Source organism: Colossoma macropomum, unplaced genomic scaffold (genome assembly GCF_904425465.1).
Source record: "Colossoma macropomum unplaced genomic scaffold, Colossoma_macropomum, whole genome shotgun sequence".
Lineage (NCBI taxonomy): Eukaryota > Metazoa > Chordata > Actinopteri > Characiformes > Serrasalmidae > Colossoma > Colossoma macropomum.
In genome coordinates, this window is record NW_023494795.1 from 11,020,950 (window position 1) to 11,039,869 (window position 18,920).

Consider the following 18,920-nt stretch of genomic DNA (forward strand, 5'->3'; position numbering starts at 1 on the left):
ATACGATTCAGCACTAAGATATGATGCAGCATTAGCATCATACCTAGGTTTGCCGAATCTTTGGAAGTTAATCTGTATATTTTTGGGGGAATTTTTTAATTCTTAGTTTTATAAGTAAACTAACCTACCATACAAAAAAGAGATATTGTTATAGTTAGTAGCACTTATTCTCTGCATGTGTCATGGTGGCAGCATTGTGGGCTAAAGTAATTAGTAATACAGTATGGAAAAAGGCATAGATGAGGCTGAAAAGGTGTTCAGATTATGCTTTTTCAAAGTCTTTCGAGTCCACTTCTTGTCATTGTTGTTTATGAAGAAAGTGAGGCTGCATCCCTGTCCCTCATGGCCACATGGTGAGCAGTTAGATCCCATTGTTTTGAAGTAAATGTGTCCCAAAGTCTGAGAATCATTTTGTAACATTGAGTTGTTAATTGACATTAACACACATTTTCTGCGAAAACAATTTTGTGTTTTAATGAAAAATATCATGATTTTATGTATGTACAACCATTTAAAGATGGTTCTGAGTCACTCAATGGCTATGCAGTTTTGCTAAAATTGTCACTACTAAAACATTTGATAAAGTTGCAGTAGTGTTATGATTGTTTTGGTAGTGATGAAATAGAATGTCCAATTATTAATATTAATAAAATAAACATAATTAAGGTACAGGGTCACTCAATGCAAAAGATTTTTAGTTTAAAGTCCAAGTCAGTAAAAGAACTAAATGTGTTTTCAGGTCTGACTTTGAACCGGTTTGGTAGAATGATTGGTATACGTCAGTTTTAAATTGTTTAACATTTGTCTCGGTCTGGCTTTGTCTCAAATTGCCGTCTCGTCCAAAAACTCCCCCGTGTTTCTTTTTAAACACGACACGTCACGCGGCACATTAAAAACATTTTGTCTGAATGCCCCTATATTCAGCATAGCTTCAAAAGGCACTTTTTGTCCTGACCATATATATCAGTTTATTTTCCCAGTAGACAGTATAATTCCCTGTTGACAAGTATAATTGCTGTTAAAAAAGCTCCGAATAGACTAGAAATGAAAAATGAACAGGATGATTACAGTCAGTTTTAAATATTGACTGTATCTGCAGTCTAAGCTGGAATGAATTTTAAACTGATGTTTAGAAAAATGTGGAATACCTAAGCCATGCAAGATGTCTTTGCACACTTCGTTTTAGATAACTTTTATCATTATTTTACAAAAGCTCATTTGACTGTTAACCCTGTGGTCCTTATCTTTGACCTCCAGGCTGTGCAGAAGATGACCTTGTGCTGGAGGTGGTGATCATGATTGGCACCGTCTCCATGGACGACTCTTGCGCTGCCATGTTAGCCAAGTCAGGCATCATTCCTGCTCTCATAGAGCTCCTCAATGGTAAGATGTAGTCAAATGACCGAAGTTTGTTTTTTTGGAAAATTCTACTGTTCTTTAATGCAAAATGCTGAGAGCAGACGTGATCTTTGGATCTCTCTTTTTCTACAGCGCAACAGGAGGACGATGAGTTTGTGTGTCAGATCGTGTACGTTTTCTACCAGATGGTGTTTCACCAGGCCACCCGAGAAGTCATAATAAAGGAGACCCGTATCCTTCACCCTTGTGTACACTCTGTACACTCTATGGTGGAACCAGCTGAAATTAACCTATGCTCTTAATTCCATCAATCCCTTTTTGTCCTTCACCTTAACACCATTCCACAGAAGCTCCAGCTTACCTTATTGACCTGATGCATGACAAGAACACTGAAATCCGCAAAGTCTGTGACAATACATTGGACATCATTGCGGTAGGTGTTTATTTATTAGAGTCTGAGAAACTATAGCGGTTATGGTAGGGGTATAGTGAAGAGTAGACCATTTGAAAATACACTTGAGTGGATGACTGTGGTGGTAAATGCAGCGTGCTGTGCTTCTTGATTTGCTGGGGATCTTTCAGCTCAGAGTGATCTTTCCCAGGCCTCAGATTAATGTAATTAGGTCTCCATTATCCTAGGTTTCTTTTGGAGGCCAGGGGAAGTGTTCTATACAACTGATCAGGCAGAGCTATTAAAGCTGGGAGCCACATCAAAGGGACTGGAGGTGTCTGGTTAGACTCAGATAGGTATAGAGGACAGAACACAGGTCTGCTAAATACCACACACGCTCACCCTTAGTCTTGTTCATTTCAGAGGTTTTTGTCGGCTAACTGAAACTTTCAGAACTTTTACTATACACTGCTGAGCAAAACTGGTGACTAAATGACTGTTAGGTACAAGTTATTCATATTTCAAAGTCAGAAAAAAACCTTTTTTAACTGAAAATTACACAACATCCAACACTAACTATGTCAGACTTACCAGTATTTAATTTGACCGCTTTTTACTTTTGTGCTTCTGCCACTTTAACTCCTTCCAGTCTTAAAACCAACAAGTTAAACACACATTAGCTGCCTTGCAAATTTCTTTCTGACGTGTATCTAAAATGATTAAAGGAGATATTTCTGAGGACCTTAGATATAAGATGATCCACTTATATAAACAAGGGGAAAGTCAAAGGAAAAGTCAAAAAACAGGAGTTTCCAAAACTGGAGTTCAAAAATGATAAAAAGAAAATCAGACTCCTAACAGCTGCGCAAGACCTGGTAGACACCAAAACTGTTACCATCAGATAAACAGGACTTTCATCTTTGAGAGAGGAGAAAATCCAGCTCCGCTCTTGTATGAGATCTGAAAAAATGTTTCTGTCCATCCTTCCACTGTGGGAAGGTAAGTCTGTGTGGGTCTGAAAGGATGGGTAGCTGTCAAGAAGTTGTTACTGAGAAAAGGAAAAAGAGCTGCTGGTGTTCTCAGAACAGTGAACTGGCAACCAACTTCTAAGATGATCTGTGGAGGTGTAGAAAAATGTCCCTGCAGATTTCTTTGAAAAACTGAAAGCAAGTCTCCTGCAAAAAGTCTACAAACTAAATACTGAAAAAATATGTTTAGTTGTGGAGGCTTCTGTGAAATTTTTTAGTTAAATATAGTTTGTGCTTTTTTTCCTGATGCTAAAAAAATAAATGACTTGTACTTAATGAGTGTTTTAATTGGAAATTAAATAAATTAAAGGGTGATCTCTCACATTTGCACAGTATTATATGCTTCTCATTCTCTTCAATGTCACACTGGCAGTCCCTGAAGCTGTTTCAGCCCAAACGAAGAGAGGTCGTTCGTAATTCATTTTTCAGCACTCTTTCTGGGTATGCTTAAAGGTTTTACAAGATTTGTTTATAAAACACTCAGAACCCTGGTTCACGTCCACCGCTATCCACGCCGCTCGGAAATGTCACAAGCTCTGTTGTGGTAAGATTGATTAGCCACGCCATTAAACCTGTTCCCTGCCGTAACTGGCCAAGAAAAGCCAGCCGGGGCACTCGCGAAGCTGTTTAGCATTTGATTAATTCGTACATTGACAAAAAATGTCAGCTTGGCTGCAGGTTTGGCCAGGTCTGTGACAATGGGCCTGTTTTAGGCCTGGGCCTCAGGTGGCCGATCATGCCCATGGGTTTCAGCTTTGGACTGGGATGATTAATCAGCCGTGCTGGGTGCGTGGAGCTCAGTGGAGCTTAGCCATGTGCAGAGCCTCAGAAAGAGGCTTTATCAGCCACTGACCCCAAAGAGAGAAGAAAACAGCCACTTGGCCAGCTATACACACCACTGCATCAGCTACGTCTTTATTAAAAGAGATCTTCACCTAGAGCTGCTAATGCAGGCTGCAGAGAGGGTCCCACTGTGTTTTAAATGGTTCTGATTCTCTTATTCTCTACTTCTTTGCAGGAGTATGATGAAGAGTGGGGGAGGAAGATCCAGAACGAGAAGTTTCGCTGGCACAACTCTCAGTGGCTGGAGATGGTGGAGAACCGGCAGATGGACGAAGCGGAGCCCTTCATGTACAGCGATGAGGGAGAACCCTTCTTGCAGGGAGGAGACATCCTGGAGCGTCCCGACCTCTTCTATAGTGCAGGTCAGATAGAGCATGACTGAGTCCCACAAAACCAACAAGACAGACGTCCTCCAAGACCAGTACTGTGCAAAAGTTGTAGGCACCTGAGAAAAATGTATTTAAAAAGCTGTTTAATTGGGCATTAAGTGTTTATTTGCTTAGACGAAAGCACTAATACTAGAATAAATACAAATAATGCAGCAGGTAGTGATTTTATTTATGTTAACATGTTCGCTTAACCGCTTCCAAACCTTTCCACATGGCAGCCAAGTATTAATTGTAGATATCATCCAGTATCTGGTTTGACTCAATCACTGCTTTATTAAGTTAAATCGGGTGTGCAGGTGATGGATTTGAACATATCTATGTGATAGCTGGTGGCATCAATGAGAACTCTGAAGCCAAACCTGTGTTCTTCTGACTAGCCAACTATTTTGAACACAAAAACTTTTTACTGTATTAATGTTTGTTTGCACTTATTATAATGTTATATGGTGTTTTTACAAGCTCAGATAAATGGTTTTGCACAGTACTGTATTTCTGGTTCATCTAGTGGTTTAAATAGAAGCAATGGGTTCTGGAAGTGTAACTTCTGTATTCTCCCTGCAGATGGGATAATCACAGCCGACAGTGCCATCAGTCCAGAATTCTTCACAGACTTCCAGAACGGAGATTTTATAGGACCACAGGGTTTCCCCAGCAGGTAAATATACAAGCTCTGAATCAGGGTGTCCAGTTCCATCACAATTTGGTTATTTCCCTTCTTTACCACGCATACTAAACTCGCTGATGGGCCAAATTAGGTGTATTTGAATGGGAGATCACCAAACTGTGCTGGGCTGGGGCCCGCTAGGACTGGAGTTGGACACGACTGCTGTAAATACTGCAAATACCTGACCCTGTGGGTTAGAATAGTTCATTTTAGCTGGTTCAAGTGAATGTGCATGTCTGCCTATAGACTCTCTATGAGGCAGCTGTACCAGTCTATGCTGTTGTTTTTAGCACACTCAAAGCTGCAGTGTCAGAACATTCTCCCCCTGCATCCCTGCATGTACCACCACTCCTCCTCCAACAGCAATAGCTTTAGCTTGGAGAACAAACAAGGCTCCCCATCCCTGAACTCTCCAGACCGGCCTATAGTCTCCCTCTCCTGCTGCCCTGGCAGCTCAGCAGAGCACAAACGTGACGACTTGATTGATGGAACAGCCCCCTGTGCGATAGCTCTGTTTAATAAGTGTTTTTGTTTTCCCAAGTCCTGCAATCCCACACTGCAAAGCAAACGATCGCATTAGGGGCAAAGCCAGTGATGGAGCTGGTTGCTTTTATTAGCTTTTATTAGCTCCTGGGATGTGTCTCTGTTTATGTGTTGGTCTTGGCTGTGGTTTAGAGAAAAAGCTCTTATCTGAGTCTGAGACAGTAGAAGCTCTCAATTATAGACAGGCATAGAGAGAAAGAGAGAGATGGAGAGTTGGAGGGGGTTGCCTTTAAAAAGGAGGAGTGGGCCTGTTAAAAACACAGGAGCAAGTGAATACAGAGGAAGGAGGGCTATTTTTTTCCCTGCCCTTTGTAAGCGATAGCTGTAAAGTACACTGAGAGCGCATGGGGAATTAGCCGGCCTGAGAGTTTGGTTTTCATTTGGCCGGAGTGGTGCGAGAGATCCAGGTTAACACAATAATGAAACCCAGCCTGCAGGAAGCACACAGCCAGACATGCTGGGAATGGCTTTAATAACACTTACTGTTATTCATACAAATAGTACAATGTGGTTCTTCATCTGCTACATTAAGTAGCTTATTTGCAGCTGATAAAGAGAACACAGGAAGCCCACTGTACACTTCACTGGTACCTACAAACAGGCCCTAGTGGATCATTCAGATGTTAAGAGTATGTGAGCAGTTGAAGATCAGGTGTCGTTCACACAGAAAAGCTGATAAAAGATAAGATGTATCCATTTCATATTTATTGTGGTTACTGTAATCTGAAAAGGTCGAACCCACTTAAGGACAACAGGCACAGCTCGGTGAATGTTATGTGGCCTAAACTGTTCAAGAGTGTAGAATCGCATGAGCATTAATGATTTTTTGTTATTTTTTTTATACAGTAATAACAAAAGCTACAAAGAGGTATTCTAGATGTTTTACTAATCTGTACTGCATCTACTTCAGCCTTTTTGTTTGTCAAGTTACCTGCCTTGACATTTGATCATGACTTTTAAATCCAAGACATTCTGAATATTCATTTATTATAGCTTCATTCTCATTGCACTACAACTCCATTCGTCATTCTGAAAATATATTTTTTTTATAGCTTGCAAAACACAGAAAATTCAGAATTAGATTTGAATATGATACAGTGGTGTCTTGATTCCATATGTTTTCTGATATAACAATAAGGAGTGGCTGAAAATGTGCGTTATGTTAATATAATTAATTATCATTAAATATTAATGAAATATTATTAATTAGTATTTCCATTTTCAGTTTATTAGAACATTCAGCATTATATGAGTACAGTATTGGAAACAAAAGCTGTGCTTACTGTGTCCTGATCTAATGTACTAGCCTCTAGCTAATATGTTAGCCCCAAGTTCCTTTAAAGCTACGCTGTGTAAGTTTTGGGGATTTGGAGACCTCTCTGGTGGAAGTGTGTAGGTGCACACAACATATAGAACACTTATGACGCGGTCCTGAAAACAAGAGTGCACAGACGCCATATTTTAGCATGTTTTTTCTCCTGACTCAGTAATACTCCTTCTTTCACATTAACAAAAAAATGTCTTACATAGTTCAGCTTTAACCTGTTGTCCAAAGTCGCTGCCCTCAGCATTCGACTACACAGTAAAGTTTTGTTCTTTGTTACTGTTCATAATAAGTCATACTGTGTCCTGAAGCACACTGACAAGTCTACATGACCTTAATGAAGACCTGGACGTGGTTCATGTGGGTTAATAGATGTTTTGGGAGGAGACTTGGATGACTATTGACTTCGTGTGTGTTAGCATCATTAGCCTCATAGCTTCAGTGCTAAACTAAAGAAATTTGTCTTGACTGATGACTACGGAAAATTGTGTACATTTAATTTTTTGTCAAACCATTCTGTTAAGTCTAGCCATTAGTTTACATGCCAAGCGGTACAGCACATTATACAACAGTTAGTTCCGGCCACACAAGCTGATTGGTTGAGAAGCGTTCTAACTGCTGTTATTTCGCCTTAACATCACGTTTTTTTCACAAACACTGTATCACTCCGCTGAGACGACGTTGCTAAGCAATGACTTTGACAGCTGTAGGAGACGCTCAAGCCATTTGAACATTTTTACTTCTTACTTTGTTCACAACAGAAAATGGATACTTTTAAGATCAGATTTGACCGACAGCCGATTTGGTCAGACTCTGAAGATGAGACGACACTAAATTCCCAAACTGTCATCACCACTGAGCAGCTTTTCAGTCGGCAGCTGTGACAGAAGAACAGCTAAACAACCTGGAATCAGCCAGAAATGAACCCAATACCATTCGCCAAACAAAACGGGCTGTAAGATGCTTTGATGATTACAGACTGGCTGGAACAAAACAACATTAATACTGATCTGGCAAAAATGGACAAAACTGAGCTGAACTTGATGTTGCGGCAGTTTTATGGCTCAGTCTGATTTGGTCCGACTGAAGATCAGACTACACGTTTGGCGAATGGTACTCGGATCATTTCTGGCTAATTCCAGGTTGTTTAGCTGTTCTTCTGTTACAGCTGCCGACTGAAAAGCTGCTCAGTGGTGATGACAGTTTGGGAATTTACTGTAAGGAGCTGCAGAACGAACTGCCGGCTGTGCAGCGAGTGAGCGGAGTTCGTTACTCTGACGTAGCAACAAGCAGCTTGTTAAGGAACTATAATTTGGTGAAGGAGCTGCGAACATTAAAACATATTAAACGCCGCGTTCACAGCCCAGTTTATTTATTTCTTACTTTATTTATTTAACTGTTGTATAAAAGTGATAGAACACTCGAGGTCGTGTGTTATCGCGAATAACATCACAGCTGTGATGATCTACGGCGACCAAATCGCTGTGATGTTATTTCGCGATAACACACTCCCTCTCATGTTCTATTGCTTACATACAATATGATACACTGCCAGTCAGTACAGTTCAGTACAATACAATACATTGTATTGTTACATCCCTGCTTTCTACTAATAATTTGAAACCTGTGAAGTTGCGTATTAAAATTACTTAAAAAAAAAAAAACTTGAAAACATTAATTCCAAACTTTTGAACAGTGGTGTATCTGATTTCCAGCCTTGTCAACAGATCTAACACAGTTCTTTTGAGCTCCTGTTGCTATTGTGACCCATTGCAACAAAACAGCTGGTCCCCCACAGCATGGAAGAGGCACTCTTACAGTCACTCAGTCAGGAACAATAAAAAAACGAGTGGAGAAGAGGATAGTGCACTGATTTAGTGACACAGTAAAAGGGCGATGGGGGATAGCATGAGGAGCGGCGTGGGCTGAAGATCAAAGTGCGGACAGAGCGAGGAGGTGAAGCGAAGACTGCTTCCTGTTTAGAGGTCCCCATGTGTGTGTTTAACAGGCTCTCACCTCAGCCCTACCTCTACAGGGGCCAGACTGGAAACACTGCAGCCTTTTGTCTGCCTCCAGACCTCTCCGGATTCCGCTCCCCATCCTGTGTGCACATAGAAAACAGCTCTGTGATGAAATGGATCGTGTTTGGCTTTCAGTGAATCTGCCTGAAGGGACGGTTTGGAAGCGTTTAGCCCATTTAAGAGATAATTTTCACTTTACTTGGAATTACACAAGTTACACGGTGATCGATCTAGTACACCCCCAAGTCTGTCTGCAGCCTTCTTCAGCATTTGCTTCAGCATCTTTTCTGTTGTGAGTAATGTGTACTGTTTTGGCTGAGTGCTCACTTGGCTCATCCTCAGGCTTCTGACTGTCTCAGCAGATGAATCTGTAGAAGCTCTATGAAGTATGTCAGAATGAGAACGTTCTCTGGTTCAGGCCATGTCTCATAGCAGTAAAGGCTAAAATATGAACAGGAATAGACTTGGTTTCCAGACAACTTTGCCTGGATCTGTTGAAACCACCAAGCCAGAATCAGTTGTCCTGTTTTGTTTAAGAGGGGCCGTATTTCAAACAGAACTTTATTTTTTTGCAAAGCAAATTACTCCAGAAGGATGACAAGGTGTGTTTTACAGTTTTCAGCTGTTATTCCAGCATTCATGGTGAACACCACCAATCACTCCACTCAGTTCCACAGTAAAATTTTACTGTATCACACTTCCTTTTGCAACTCAAGATGGCTGGAATAAAGACTCGAGGGAGGAGGTGGCTCCAGGAACGGCTGGAAAATGGAATTTTCTTGCATGTAGCCGATCAGCTAATGCATGTTTGGTGCCTGAAGCTTATTTCTTTAGTTTTGCACTGGAGCTACAAGGCTGTTGTAGTTAACAAGTAATGGCAGTTCATACCCCACCAACTGGCATCATGTAAACTGCCCCTGAGGGGGCATCATGTACCCCCTCAGGTTGTGTCAAGATGTTAAAGGAGAATTCCCAATTTTTTTTTAAGATGAAGAAGATTGCTTCATAATTAAATAATTTAGGTGTAAACAAACTCAAGTGGTGTTTCATCACGTGCACCATTCTAAAGAAACTTGTTGAGTCAGAATTGTTCACAGTGCTGGTGATAGAAACCAGACGTCTGCATTTAATGCCTTTCAAAGCTACCTCACAAAGCTATTACATGAAATTTTTACAAATATGCCTTGTGATTTTTAAGGTTTTGGTCTAAAATGTATTTTTTTAAATGCCATGGAGGTTCATGCAGGCAAAAGATGTTTGAAGGCAAAGTAGCACCTAAAGAAAACCAAAAATATTTTTTTCAGAGTTACCTCTGTTTTACGGAAGGAACATTAGACATAAAATCTCAGGGGACACATTTAGGTTCACTGGTCATTTTAGATATTAGATATTAGATGTAAAGAAATAAACTGGCCATATTTGCATTATGGCTATGCAAGACATTGCAACACCCTGGGGCCTAATTTCCAAAACTTTTCATTTTATATTTGTTGTCAAAGTGAGTTCTCAGCTTCCGCATTCAATTGATAAATAGCAAACCTTAAGCATGTAGCACACTTGAACTGCAGTTCATGTTAGGTTGGGAACTTGCCTTCATCTACGCACATTTTCACATTAGTTCTACATTTTATATGTCACAGTGTAAACACAGTGTAACTGTCTTCTTTCCAGTCAAATAGATGGGTGATGTAATTTTAAACCATTTTTTTTTGTCTACTGAAAGTCGACCCATTTTTCCACAAATCTGGGCTATAAACTATAAACAGATGGCGTCTCTTCAGTGATCTGCTCTGTAAAAATTATTTTTATAAAATAATACAAAGAGCGTCGAAGATTTTTGGCGTTCAGCAGTAAGTTGTAAGCATATAGCAATATGTGTGATCATAAAACACGTTCTGTTAATATGAGGGGAACTTTTACAAAAACATAAATAAAATAAAAATTTACATTTATTTCTTGCAGTTACTGAATAATTTGCCTTACGATTTGGTCATGTAAATTCAGATGGACAAACCAAAATATACCCTGGAGAATAAGAGGTTAAAGATTAAACCTGTGAGTACGGATGTTTTATTAATGTGGCCTGTGGTTTCTGTCAACATCATTGTTAAAAAATCACCATTAGCAAGTTTTGCTGCGGTGCACATTTCACACCACATCATTCTAAATAAATTTGTTTACATCTTAATGATGGAATAATGGTGAAATGTTAAAATACAAGAGAAATAAATTTTTAAATATCATAAAGTTATTTAAAATGGACAAAACACAGGATTAAAGACGCCTGCAGCTACTACTGTTTTACCTGTACAATGTATTTTGTCCATTCTTACAGACATTATTTCTTACAGTTTTAAAAAGAATTAACAGAATAAAAAATGAACAGCTCGGTTTACGGCAGCTGTGCAGTGATTAAGGCTTGCAGTTTGCTTTTAACATCTTCATTACTGTCTCCCATTAGAACTAGTTAGTATTAGCCATCACATCAGTCTCTACTTAAACAGCCACGGTGCTCCTCGGACAAAAAAAAGAACATTTTCAGGCCAGGGAGGATTGGGAGGGGGCCGTTAGTGGGGGAAAAGGCTGCGTGTGTAAACGATTGCATGGAAGTGATTTTGGCTAAAAACAACACAGTATTATGGGAGCTGGTAGGGGCAAAGCAAACAGCTCATATTTTAAGAGGACGGCGAAGCCAACTAGCACTGGAGCTGAGATAGGAAAGGGAGGAGGCAGTAAAAGAGCAGGATGAAGAGGTGGTGGTGTTCATTCAGAAGCACCTCATACATCTTTCAAACCCGTAGCCATGCAGTGGTCTTCTTGGCCTGTTGCTTGGCTAACCGTCAGAAATGTATCTGGGTCTGAAATGAGCAAATTAGTTTATTTTTATCACTTTAGCGCTCATGTTCTTAATCAAGAGGTCGCAGCTGTGACTCGCAATTAATCTAGTTGTATTTGCTCTCTTTAACTTAGAAAATGCACAGTATTGTACTGATTGAGGAGACTTCCATTAACTGGCCCAACACACTGCAGTGTTTGTGTGGAAATGTGGAGGGTTTTGCAGTGATTTATTGCGCCTCGTTTTGCTTTTTGAAAGTTTCATTGGCGTTTCCCATTTGCCACGGGGTAGAAGGCTGACCCCCACATGAAATATGGAGACAGCTGTGCTAGTGCTGGACTTTTAGCAGTAGCATTAGAGTGCCATCTAGTGGTGCAAAATCCTGATTTATGCTTTAGGGATGCTGCTTTACAGATGTGAATGTACTGAGACATTACATTTGAAACATCATGCTGACTTATTTGAAGTACTATAGAACTAATACACAAGTAAAATAGTATAAATAACATAAATAATGTTGACCATTCGACAGAATTATTTCAAACCACAGTCCCACAGTAACACTTAAAAAAAAAGAATGTAGTCAGACCTTAGTTATGATATTTATAAGGGCTATGTTATGATCTTTTTAAACTAATTGAGATAGTAATAAGCTAAAAATATATATAAAAACATCATTTACAGTTGTGCATACATGAAATCATAATACTTTTTTGTGCTTTATTGAAAAATAGTATGATTTTATGTATATACAACTGTTCAAAGCTGTGTTTGCGAGTCATGTACTGGCTAGCTTTTTAATGCGAGTTATGCACAAAATCATCTAGAATTGTCACCACTTATACATTTGGTGAAGTTTCTGTAGTTTTATGACTGTTTTGGTAGTAACAAAATGGAACGTTCAAAGTGAGGAATCAGCTTCTGTTCCTGAAGTGAAGCGCCAGCCCACCAGTATCTCATTTACATACCATTTACATGAAGCACACCTAATTAATGTAGATGTTTCAATAGGAAGCCAATAATACAACAGCATTCAGCTGCTCCTGAGCCAGTGGCTGTGCTCGCAGGCAGTTTGAAGTTGAGCAATGAGTGCACAGCTCCCCCTACTGACCAAACTTTATAGTGTTAAAATAGTGACAACTGGGAAAAAATAAAATGTGAATAAACAAAATGTCTTTTTTAAGATGGTAGAATGATGTGTTTGTGTGGTGTTATTATTTTTCTAAACTAACATCCTGAAATTTTATATTATTGCAGTGTATGAGATGCTCATGCTGTGTTTTGTATTGTTTATTTTTAAGTAGGATAAAACAAAAGCGCAGTGTGATACGTCTTGAAATGGAACCTGGAATAGTTGCAGCCTTTGTTTGTACCAACGTGCATGGAAAATACATACATACCTACATTTTTGTACTGGATTGTCATGTTCACAAACAATTAGTATTATTTTTATTTTTCTGTTTTTTGCTTGTCATTGGTATCATAGATATATTGATAATGGTTTTGGTTAGTAGACAACAAATGTTGTTTTTTTTGTTTTTTTTTCCCAGGTTAATAAATAGTTATGCTCAAATGTACACACACTTCAACCAGACGTGAGTTTGATCTTACAGGTGAAATTGATGTAAAATAAAACTGTGAATGAAATTTGCAGATGCTCAGATTTGACTGTATGCAGTTTTGATCAACAAGGGCCATTTTTACAATAGTTTTCAGATCAAAGTTTGGCTTAATTTCATTTTATTATTATTATTTTTTTTATTTTATTATTATTATTTTTTTTAGATATATTCATGGCAGAGAGGTACATGCAGGGCGTTGTGTGCCAAAATAGTCCCCAGAGAAGATGTTTTTTTCAGCTTTATTGTTTTACTATCTTCAGCATTATATATAAAAACTAAAAAGACGTGTAGGTTCACTGGTCATTTTGGTTAGTTCATAAAATGGCTATATTTGTGTTGTAGGCATTGCGGGCCCTGATTTCTGTCACCACCACTGTAAAGAAATCAGTCATTAAGGTTTTCTACTATGCAGCATTTCACACCAAACCACTCTGAATGACTTTGTTTATATCTGAACATGAACTATGCAGAACTTTAGAACCTTTTCAGTGGAATTCAAATGGAAATGAAATGCACTAAACCACATAAAAAAAAAAATTATAAACTTCTAATATTTGTGATCTTGTTTAAATGATGTCATTTGCTTACTGTGCTGTTTATCCTTCCCCCCCCCACAGTGCTGTATCAGACGGGTTTGGCCAAGTGGCTGGAGGTCCTTTGCGTCCTACGACGGCCTACGGCTTCCGACCGGATGAGCAGTACTACTACAGCTACTCAGCATCGCGGTAGAGTTACTGCAGACCACCCTGACAATATAAAATAAATCAGTGGTGTTACATTTGCTCATCGTCTTTTTCAAGTGAAGTCAACACTACTCATTTTATTTATTTGCTCCATTTAAAACATCACTCTTAGTCTAAAGTGTGGGTTGGACCATGTTCTCGCTGGTTTCATTAAGTCAGGGGTTTCGAGGTTTTCATAATGATACTTTATGATATCATAAGCAGTCACTTCAAAATGTATAGTACAGTTTCAGTGTGTCTTTTACCCTGCAGTGGATCCATTTGAAGTTAGAAGCATTGCTGTATCTGTTCAGGGGCACCACAGTGCTCTTTCAACAGCAAAGGCAGGACTTCATATTTGCATGAAATTTCAAACATTATAGTTCAGTTCAGAGGTCCAGTTATTACACATATAGCAACCGTGTTATTCTTTACATTGCATGGTGTTGTTTCGTTTTTAAGAAAGAGTAGAACTCATGTAGAGCTTTGAACAACCAGGATTCTGTGGTCAAACATTTTAAGGTGTTCGTTTTTTCTCAGTTATTTATATGTATGGCAGCTTTGCTAACAGCAGAACAGAAAACTTGCAGGCTAAAGTAATTCTAGTCACTGGCCACTTTACCAGGCGCATTTGCCCTATCGCTTATTGTCTGTTTTATCCAGCTGTGCTGAGCATAATACCTGCTCAGTGGTGGTCCTGTGGCAGTCCTGACCACTGATAAACAGGGTAAAGGAGGACTAACAGATTATGCAGAGGAACAAATGGAACTTAGATCGTCATCTAAATTGTCTCAGTAAAAGATACAGTCGTGATACAATATCAGTTACAAAGTACCATGTGAGCATTACAGAGCCTTACCCTATAACTTCTGTTTACCCTGATAATAATATAATTACCATATAATTAGCATCTAATATGATTTAATAATTTGATCATTTATGATGGGCCTGTTCGGCAAAATTTTGTTTTCCAACCAAACGAACATGGATGTTAACAGTACTCGGTGTTTTCCCTCTAGATGTTTTTCAGGCTGGGTCATGGACTCTTTACAGTTACCAGAGTTGTAATGCGTACATGGTTTCATCGGAAGTCAGGTAATTTATAGACGATACAAAGTTAACATTTGACTGAATGCTTTACAGTCTATAGGGTTCGATAATAATTTGCATATGTTCCTGTAGGAGGGTACAAAAATAGTCTTCTGCAGTGTTAACAAACTTTTTGGTATCAACACTAAACTCTGTTTGGACTGTCTGGTCTGTAAGAAATCCAAAATAGTTCTGTATTTGATTATAAGGCCTTGCGAATAACACCAGAGGACGTTGACTGTCTGCAAACATCCAGCAAGGGGAGCTCTCGCAAAGATGAAACACTTCTTTTATTGTTCTCTTTTCAAGAGTAGAACACAGATTTCAAGAAAACTAAAACTACTCCAAACTAATGATACCAGATTGCAGGAACAAAACACTTTTAATGAAACTCTGTGATTAAAGATTACTGTGATGAGATGCTAGAAGACTACGCTGCTCCTTTGGCACAAACCAGCTCGACTCTGATGGGGTCCGCAGTGTATGTGGGTATTTAAATTTGTAAATAGATCACCCAAAACAATTTGAAAGAAGATTATTTAGCCCAAAATGGGAAAAAAACAACACCAGAAGCAAATGTCTGTATCTCAGCTTAGTATGCTAAACTGGGTTTGGTCATAGAGGAGGAGAGGGTCCATCAAAATCAACAAACGGGCGCCCTTGTTCTGTACGAGCTTGTGCATTTTACTGTCCACTGTGAAAGAGAACGAAAGAACGATAAGTTGCATAATATTGGCGTTTATTTAAATTATCGTGCCATTTAATTATATCCCAAAGCTACTACAGTGTGTACCTATAGGGCAAGTGGGCCTGATAAAATGGACAGTGGTTGAAAATAGACTGTATGTGTACCTAATAAAGTGGCCAGTGAGTGTAGATGTGATTGCACTTAAAGAATACCCTCAGGAGAAGGTGTCACCAGTCGTACTCAGACAGGCCTGGTGTGGCTGCAGGTTTTCATTCCAACCTCATAGAACCAGTTGTTTGAAGACAGACCAGCTGATTAAACAAGCAGAATCAGATGAGCTTCTACTTGATGCAAATGAAAACCTGCAGTCACACCAGCCTTTTCTGGATAAGACTGGTGATTGTTGCTGTAGGACATTCAACCTGGAATCACATCCTAGTTAAAACACTATTGTTGCACCCTGCACAGGTCAGTCTGCTCCTATAGAGGGGCATTCATCTTAATTCTTAACACCTTAAAGCCTAAGGGCTGTGGGTCCATGCTTCAGTTCCTCACTTGAATAACTGCATAACCTTCATAGTAGCTACCAAGTAAGTGTGGTTACTGATTAGTCTTAAGTCTTAAGATTAATGACTGAACAATAAGCCTAGGGTCCAAGGAGTCGACTCCATTCTTCAGTGATATATTTATCTGTGCACAAACGCAAACACAGGTATTTCAGTTACTTACTGAAGCCTGAACATTGCACAAACTATGTACTGGTGGAAATATTTGACACTAGCTGAAGGGTAGCTGTGTCTTAATATGTCTATTTATTTTTTTGTATTTGTAAAATGTCAAAAATAAGAGAAAAACACTGTCTATTGCCTTGTATCTGTTTCTGGTGAACAACTGCTGTGCAGCTCAATATCGTGCACTGTTGAACATTATGCTTTTTTTGGGAAATTGAAAAAAGCTGAAGTGAATGTTTAGAAAATATATATAGCTTTTTATTTGAAGTAATGCTGTTAAATTTCACTACATGTGCTTTGTCTTTTTGGTGCCTGAAGATCGTCTTAACTGCTGTTTTATATAAAATATCTTTTTATTTCTGTGGTGCAATATTAAATGTAAACAAGTATGACGTTCATTGCTCGCCACTCGCTTTGTTATTCAGTGAAAGATTTCAGCGCATAACTTATCAGCGCCTTCATTTCTCTGTATTGTACTGAATCTGACCCACAATGTATCAGTTTCACTCTCATTCATGTGCGTTCGTGTCCATGTTTCAATGTCACATCCTTTGTTTGCACAGAAAGCCCAGGGGGCTAAGGGCTTCTCATCTTGCAGAGAGACGTCCCTCGATTAATAGTGACAGATTGTTCTGATGTTAAATGTGCTCAGACTTCGAAAGTCCTGGAATGCAGAGAGATAAAGTCCATTATGTTATCCAAGCGTTATCTAGTGGCCTGAAAACTGATGGATGTCTCCCTCAACGTCTGTCCCTCGCTTTTATTTACTTTCACTCGCTTGTCACAAAGCGGCGCATTCCATTCACATTTTCTCATACGGTTCCGTCCCCATTCTCAGTTATGTAGTGCAGTCAGCTCAGCACTTAAAAAGGAACTGCACTTTTGACGTAATTCTGTTCGCTGGCAGAGTTTGTGCCTCTGTGAGACAGATACAGATGCAACATGCAGATGACTTGACACAAAACATCATGACATCACAGCAAGAAAATGCAGCTTTATATTTGTTATTTATGTACAAAAATATAGGCAAAGCAACAGTTCTTTTTAACCAAGGTCTACTAAAGTACATCTTTGTTAAAAGCGAAAACAGACATCCCGGTAACTCATATACAGAGATGTACATAAATAAACCCGTCACACAAATATTTTGTAACCACTTGCACTGTAAGTGTACTTTGACTGGCACGTCACTGTAAAAGTAAGTACAACCTAATGAGTTCTGCCTGGGACAAATGTGACGGAACCAGATTCCAGAGAATCTAAACTGGTGAGTCTTGTTCTGCAGGTTGCAGTTAATGCCCAATTTACTGTTGGGTACTATTGCCAGACATGATCTTGAAACAAGAATGTCGGGGGACAACCATGAGAGATTTTGGTGAAAACAAACTAAGCATGAAATTTCTAACCCAATCCAGGGCCTCATGAAGGCGGAGCTTGAAGTAGGGGGAAATGATGCGCTGATCAAGACTGTTTAAAGGACAACAAGCCTGTCCTTCATCCTTGTCTGTAATGCAAGTTAGCGTTCGTGTTGAAAGATGAATCGTTTTTATATATATTCTAATTGCAAGTGGTGCAGTTAATTATAGTCTACATTATTAACAGTGTTGTCTTAAGTGGGGAAATTTAGTCCAATAGCACATAAACTGGCTTTAGGTGAGATCAATAAGAGAAAAGGTGGATTTGCTGGTGTTCTTGGCCAACAAAAACAGGCCTTGCCTTAATCTGTAGAAAGTAATCACAATATTAGTATGAAAAATCGCAATTAGATCTTTTCTCAATCGATCAGCTCTGGTTAGCATGGCTGAAAAAGCCCCCCAAAATTCCAAATAAGCATGTAGATGCAACAGTTTAAGTTGTCTCCAGATGCATATTCTCGTTACAAGATCACATCTGGCCCTTCAACTCGAGGCTGACTGCAAAAACACAATTTGAAGACCAGTTGCAAAAGCTTCAGTTTTATTTGTCTTACACTGTCTTTAGTGCTATATGGGAAAATTTAACCTAATGAAGCTTGTGAACCAGCAGTCTGAGACACTACATACAGTATTCACACCTCACGCCTGAAAAAATGGATGTGCTGGTCTTCTTGGCCTGGACTTTACTGCATAGAAAATAGTCACGTCAAAACACGACACAAAATTGGAGAGAAAAATTGATATCTTCCCAAATTCTTCAGCCCTACTTGTTGGTGTTGGATAACTGTGCCATCGAGCACAGACGGCATCATGGGTCAGGCCCTTAAAGGAAGTAATAGGCAATATAAAGCGTTTGTGTTTGTTCTAAACCATAGATGTATTATATGCATATGGACTTTATACACAGCACATCAGTGTTCAGATGATTGTTCATGCTGACTGGAAATAGACAAAAACATTCTCTAACAAGACTGTAACAGCTGTTTCTGATAAAGGGTGTTTAGGCAGTGTGCACAGAAGGCAGTTTCTGGACAATATTTTCAAGCACGCTTAAATTCGATTTTGCAGTTACTCTGATCATTTCAATATAGATCTTCATTTGTAAGCACAATACATACAATGAGAACAGAAGAGAAGAGGAACAGAAGAGGAAAATCTGTTTCTCACTCAATGAATGTAACGTATTCTTTGTTCAAAACAACAGTAAACAGGCCTCTGAAATCCCCATGTTACCCTACACAATAATAAAGCTCTA

At 39.1% G+C, this 18,920-nt stretch overlaps 1 protein-coding gene across 1 annotated transcript in view; it reads left to right on the top strand.

Moving 5' to 3' along the window:
* Positions 1-16,648, top strand: part of kifap3a (kinesin-associated protein 3a) — a 46,680-nt gene extending 30,032 nt beyond the window's left edge. Inside the window, exons 15-20 of the mRNA XM_036581431.1 lie at positions 1,258-1,383; positions 1,492-1,590; positions 1,707-1,792; positions 3,797-3,983; positions 4,572-4,665; positions 13,638-16,648. Of these exons, the coding sequence (XP_036437324.1) occupies positions 1,258-1,383; positions 1,492-1,590; positions 1,707-1,792; positions 3,797-3,983; positions 4,572-4,665; positions 13,638-13,749 (704 nt within the window). The 3' untranslated portion in view covers positions 13,750-16,648. The remainder of the gene's footprint in view (positions 1-1,257; positions 1,384-1,491; positions 1,591-1,706; positions 1,793-3,796; positions 3,984-4,571; positions 4,666-13,637) is intronic.
* Positions 16,649-18,920: the final 2,272 nt, after the last annotated feature.